The sequence below is a fragment of the Astatotilapia calliptera genome, chromosome 12 (genome assembly GCF_964374335.1).
Source record: "Astatotilapia calliptera chromosome 12, fAstCal68.1, whole genome shotgun sequence".
NCBI classification, from domain to species: domain Eukaryota; kingdom Metazoa; phylum Chordata; class Actinopteri; order Cichliformes; family Cichlidae; genus Astatotilapia; species Astatotilapia calliptera.
The window spans coordinates 15315624-15321944 of NC_137433.1; the positions used below are offsets into that span (position 1 = coordinate 15315624).

The following is a 6321-nucleotide window of genomic DNA, read 5'->3' on the forward strand; positions in this document are numbered from 1 at the left end:
TAGAAGAAGCATATCAGTGATTTTATCACTGTGTAATTTGGTAATGTCAGGACTGGATACGCTCTAATGAACTGGCAACTCAAGCTGGAGCTTAATCTGCATTGAAATGCAGCACTGAATTCTAACTAGTTGCCCAAAGTCTTAACTACAGTCTGAGTTCTGTTCTCTTCCTCCCCAAGCTTATGACACCTGAGAATTAATCTGGGACTGACGTAGTTTATCCCTGTTTACGTGTAACATGTGGCTGTCACATGCTTAAAGTCATCAAGTTAGTTTGTGATTGGCAATTTTCATAGCCTCAAAATGTAAGTGTGTGTGTGTCAGTGGAAACACTTGATCTAATCTATATATGCTGCAAGCAATAAACTTTAATCTGTTAAACCACTAATGTTACTTGTTGCTGTACCCTCTTGTTGCCATAAATCCTTGTACTTTACTCTTTTTCTTTTTCTTCCTTTTCTTTTTTTTTTTTGCGAATGGCCTGTGTGCATGCCATTAAACACCTGTTTTCTCTCCCCTGCTCCTAACGTGTGGTCTGAAGGCTGTTAAAAATATGGTGGCGATGGTAAGTGTGCATTCACTACCAGCACTCCATCCCATAGCTATCTTGTTAAATCACTCTTTACTGTCTGTTCTGCTAAACTCTCTTTGTATTGGCGAAAATGCATGTTGTTTTTCCTCTCCACATGCAAAGTTTACTGTCTTGTGTTGTTCATAGTTTTTCCTTTGCTAGTTTTCAGTCAAATCTAAGGGATTTGGGGGTATATAAGATTTAAAACTTGGGTTTGGTTCAGGTCAAAGGAATGTTTCAGGGTGGAAGCAGGGGTAAATCTGTGATGTAAAAAACCCTTTCTCAATCGTGTCGGGTGAAACGAGAAGAAGGGGTTTCTGCACAGTTGCGTCAAGTTGACAAAGATGTCTCTGTTCAAAGCAAAGTAATCCCCAAACAAAACACGTAAGTGTGCTCTCGGGCCGCGTGTTAAACCCTACAAAGCCCAAACCCTTCCAGCTCAGCTTACCTACAGTTATTTTATTGCCAAGATTGCTCGTGCACTGGGCTCAGACATATTTTTTTAGGACACAGGCTTATACAAGATACATGAATATGTTTTAATTGGACGACTTAAAGAGAAGAAAATGAAATCATTATTAAAAGGAAGAAGCTGTATAATTTTTTCACTTGGGTTATTTAAGTTACTGATGCAACGCTTTGATCACCCAGTTCACTTTTAAGCCGTTAATTACATCTCCACTACTTTATTGTAATGTTGTCCCCTGTCTCTTTCAGCTCCACCAGGTGCTAGTCCAACTACAGACAGGAGAGAAAGAACAGGATTTCTCCCTGCTGCCCATTCAGGTGTCCATTAGTGTGCAGCTATGGAGACTCCCAGGATGCCATGAATTTCTGGCTGCTCTTGGTTAGTCATCTATTATGTAAAAAAAAAAGTCCCTATCCTATTGTCTACCATATGTCTATTTAAGTTACAGCTGTTGTCCTGTTTTGCATGTGCAGGGTTTGACTTATGTGAGGTAGGCCAAGAAGAAGTAGTACTGAAGACAGGCAAGCTAGCCAACCGCCGCACCTTGCACTTTGCTCTCCAGTCTCTGCTGGCACTCTTTGGTAAGTAAATGTATTTTTTTGCTTATGCACTTTCATTCTTTGCTGATTGTTGTTGAGCTCCTAACTTGATTCCCTGTACACTGGAATCTGAACTGTGCATTGGCACTTTTTAACAGCCCGTTTTTATCCTGTGTTTATCTCATGTCACATTTTTCATCATCTCTTTTCTTTTATGTTCAGACTCCACAGAACTGCCCAAACGCTTGAGCCTGGACAGCTCATCCTCCCTTGAGTCCCTAGCTTCAGCCCAGTCTGTGTCAAACCCCCTGCCCATGGGATACTCAAGCCTTCCCTTCTCTCCTCCTTGCCTGGACAATCAAGTATCTGATGCCATTTCTGTTTATAGCCTTAGCTCTGTAGCCTCCTCTATGAGCTTTGCTTCCAAGTCAGACTGTGATTTCCTTGCTCATCGGCAGCGCGGTGGGGTCACAGCACACTACTCGGTCCACAAACACCCTCATGTTCCTCGCAGCCGCTCGTCTCCCCATGGAGCAGCTGCTGCAGTGGCGGGAGCCCGCGGAGATGAGGAGGAATATGAGGGCTTTTCCATTATCAGCAGTGAGCCCCTGGGAAGTCATTGTGACTCTCTGCCTTTGCCACCAGGCCACAGCCAGCGCCACCACCGGGGAGGCAGGGGTGTCGTCGGTGGCTCCAGCACAGGAACGGGGAGAGGGTACACTGTTTCTGTATCATCGAGGGGCAGTGTCAGCACCCCAACATCTCCCGTCAAAACAAACCTGGTGCCCAGCCCAAACTCACCGTTTCAGAAAGTCGGTAAGGTGAGCAGCTCAGATACAGGAGAATCTGACCAGTCCAGTACTGAGACGGACAGCACTGTCAAGTCTCAGGAAGAAAAAACTGTCCCTCTAGATCCTCAGGAACTGGCCCAGAAGATTCTGGAAGAGACTCACAGCCATTTGCGTGCTGTGGGTAGTCTTCAGAGGGCTGGTGCAGAGGCCGGGACAGCTGGAGGAACCTCAGCACGGAGTAGCGCATTCCGCTCTTCTGAAACTAGTGCGTTCAGCCGTCCTAACAGCGGCGCTAGTGGTCGAGCTCAGTCTTCCCCAAGACCCAAACCTCCCTCCCGATCTTCTTCACTGCAGAAGATAAGCTCTGGCTACAATAGCCCTGCGGTCTCTGAGTCTTCCCAAAAGGAGGGCAGCCATCCTTCACCCACTTCAGACACTCACGCACAGTTCAAATTAAAGTACCCGAGCTCCCCGTACAGTGGCCACATCTCTCGTTCCCCGAGCAACGTGTCTCCCAGTTCTGGTCACCAGTCCCCTGCTGGTAGTGCTCCATCTCCTGCTCTTTCCTACTCCTCTACAGGCTCTGCCTGCTCTACATCAGCTGACACGGCGGATTTGGATCGACTAAGAAGAGGGGTCATTGATGAAAAAGTACAAGCTATCCACAATCTGAAGACTTTTTGGGCTAATGCTGCGGCCCAACAACAGCAACATCTAGGTCCTGTCAAAGCTGTCCACAGCACACCCGGTCCTCTCGCCTCTGCCAGCAGAGATGTACTAAGTCTTCTGAACCTCTCCCCGCGCCACTGCTCCCCTAACGACACCCAAGACAGCCTGGAGCTGCGGGAGCTGGGGCTGCAGTCACTGGATAGGGGTAGCAAGAACTCTTCCAATGGACATCACTGTTCCAACCCCAGAAAAGTGGCCCCATCACCTACTATTTCCACTAGCAGTAGCCCTGGTGCTCGTTCTATCCGACTACCTGCTGGCAATGGATACAAGTTCCTGTCACCTGGAAGATTTTTCCCTTCCTCTAAATGCTGAGACATTTAAAACGGTCCAATACTTTTATCTATCATTTACTATCCTGGGTGCTGGAGGGGTAGGGCACTTTTTGGGGACCGCCATTGGTCCATCAAGGTTGACTGACAGCGAGAAGGATTTCTTTGGTTGTGAGTTTGATTCTGCAGAGGCACATGAGTGCTTTAGAGAGCGTCTAGTCTTTGTGCCCATAACACTGTAAATGGCAATGAAAAAAACTCAACGACCTGATACTGTGTTTGTGTGTAACTGTGTGTCAGGTAGATGTAAATGCCATTTGGTATTTTTTTCCCCCAAAAAACGTTGCTGTTCGTGTGGGCCAAGATGCAACAGCTATGACTGATTTCTTCCTTTTTTTTTTTTGTTTTTAAATTTAATGGTTATTGTTATTGTTTGTTATTGTTATTAATATAATAATTATTATTATGTTTTGTAAATTAATTCCAGTGTTTCACAATCAGTATTAAGCGTTTTTATATGATTAAAAAGTGAACAAACCTGTACCATGTAAAGATGGATAGAGTGGAGAAAAAGATTTAATATTTTTTATTGAAATCAAAAGGGCATTTTGCCTGATTTCTTTGTGAATTGAGTGTCTGCTCTGAAGCATGGATTCTCTTGCTATTCAGTGTTAAGTACCATGTATGACTTTTTAGCCCATGATTTTTTTAGATTAAACATGAAAGTTTCATGACAACCATCTGTCATTTATCAGTAAACTGTTTCAATAAAGCATCATGTTTGCTTTCTTGTATTCTTGACATTATTCTTTTGTGTGGCTTCATACATCTATAGAGACCTTATTCCAGTTCAAGTTGGGACGGCTGTCGCAAAAAGAGAAATGATTAGCATATCATTTAAATCTTATATTTACTTGAATATAGTACAAATATAACATGGCTAAAGCTGAAAGTAATATGAACAATATAATGAGAAAAATATTTGCCCTCTTTTTGTCACGTCAGATCCTCTGGAGTAGAGAGAGCAGACGCAAATACAGACTAAGGAGACGGAACTGGACTTAACGAAAAGCAAACAGTTTATTTTTGGCTGTACAAAAAAATTAAAAAGAAAGATGGACGGGGACTAAGCTTAAACTAACAATGCTAAACTGGAGGAAGGTATATACTAAACACTAGATACCTGGAATGTGAAAACCTGAAACATGGAAACTGAGATCAGAAACATGAGCTTAGATGAACAGATGATATAACGAGGGACAAAAGGAAACTCACACAATAAATACACAAAAGGATGATCAGGGAAGTAGAGGCAGCTGGACAACACAGGAGGAACAAATCAGATTGAACAAAGTGAACACATTGGATACAGGACAGGAGACTATCAAAATAGGACAGGAAACGATTAGTTATGTCTATAACTTCTGTTCCCTGAAGGAGAGGAACGAGGTACAACACATAAGTATGGGATATCACGCCCTCGCGTGTCCTGGCTGAAGAAACCTTTATTCACGCCTTTACGGCAGATGACGTGTGATGACACGCGCAAGGCCCCGCCCGCACATATAGCCGCTGCCATCACCGTCATCCCTCAGTTCGATAGCCGCTCTTCACCGAGCCAACTGCTCAGTGGGGCCACCCTGTGTTGTACCTCGTTCCTCTCCTTCAGGGAACAGAAGTTATAGACATAACTAATCGTTCCCTTTCAGTCGATTCACTCGGTACAACACATAAGTATGGGACCTATATACACGCCCCGCAGAGCAGCCACCGAACCGGAACGGGACCACCACATCCTTAGTGAGTGGTAGACCCAGCAGAAAGGACAGCATGAGCCACCGAAGGGGCTGTAACGTCCAACCGATAAAACCGCACAAAAGTGTGCGGCGACGCCCAATTAGCCGCTGCACAAATATCAGCCACAGGCACCCCTCTAAAAAGAGCCCATGAGGTCGCCATCCCCCTGGTGGAATGAGCTCCCACCCCGTGGGGCAACGCAAAACCTCCGGTGCTGTATGCCAGCGAGATAGCTTCCACAATCCAGTGGGACAGCCTCTGTCTGGACAGAGCTCTACCTCTATTCGGATTAGCGAAGCAGACAAACAACTGGTCACACAAACGCACATCCCGAGTGCGCTCAATGTAGGTGCGTAGCGCACGCACCGGACAAAGAGAATGCACCCTCCTCTGCTCCTCAGATTCAAAAGGAGGGGAGCAAAAGCTCAGCAACTCAAACTCCATTGAACTATAAGATGCAGGCATGACCTTGGGAAGATAGGCGGCATTCGGACGCAATACGACCTTGCGGCCATCAGGAGAAAACTGTGTGCAGGCAGGATGCACAGACAGCGCATGAAGGTCCCCCACTCGCTTCGCCGAGGCCAAAGCGAGAAGTAATGCGGTCTTATACGAAAGAAGTTTCATATCTACCGACTCAACGGGTTCAAACGGAGGGCCACAAAGGGCCTCCAGCACCAAAGACAAGTCCCAAGCCGGGACACTGGACTTAAGCACGGGCCTCAGCCGGCGAACCCCTTTCAGAAAACGCACGGCGAGGGGATGCGCACCTGGTGTCACCCCGTCAAAACCGATATGACAAGCAGATATAGCCGCTAAATAAACCTTGATCGTTGAAAACGAAAGGCCTTTATCCAACAGCTCCTGCAGGAATGTCAAAACATCCACAATAGAGCACTGAAATGGGAGAGTGTGGCGGTCCTGGCACCATCGCTCGAAGGCTCGCCATTTGTAAGCGTACAAGCCTCTAGTAGACGAGGCCCTGGCGCTCTGAATCGTCGCTACCACACTAGGTGGCAGACCCTTAGCAACCAAGTTTAACCTCTCAGCAGGTAAGCATGAAGGTGCCACAGATCCGGGCGCGGATGAAACACTTCCCCCCCCGCCTGAGAGAGGAGATCCCTGCGGAGAGGAAGCTGCCAAGGACTTGCTG

General features: G+C 46.3%; 1 protein-coding gene across 3 annotated transcripts in view; it reads left to right on the forward strand.

Annotated features, from left to right (window-relative positions):
* LOC113033618 (tetratricopeptide repeat protein 28) overlaps positions 1-4165 on the forward strand; it is a 188038-nt gene extending 183873 nt beyond the window's left edge. For 2 of the 3 annotated variants that reach the window (XM_026187594.2, XM_026187596.2), the window contains 4 exons: positions 542-565; positions 1289-1418; positions 1514-1621; positions 1802-4165. In XM_026187594.2, coding sequence (XP_026043379.1) covers positions 542-565; positions 1289-1418; positions 1514-1621; positions 1802-3414 — 1875 coding nt within the window. In that variant the 3' untranslated portion in view covers positions 3415-4165. The remainder of the gene's footprint in view (positions 1-541; positions 566-1288; positions 1419-1513; positions 1622-1801) is intronic. The other variant, XM_026187595.2, reaches the window with a different exon arrangement.
* The last annotated feature ends 2156 nt before the right edge of the window (positions 4166-6321 follow it).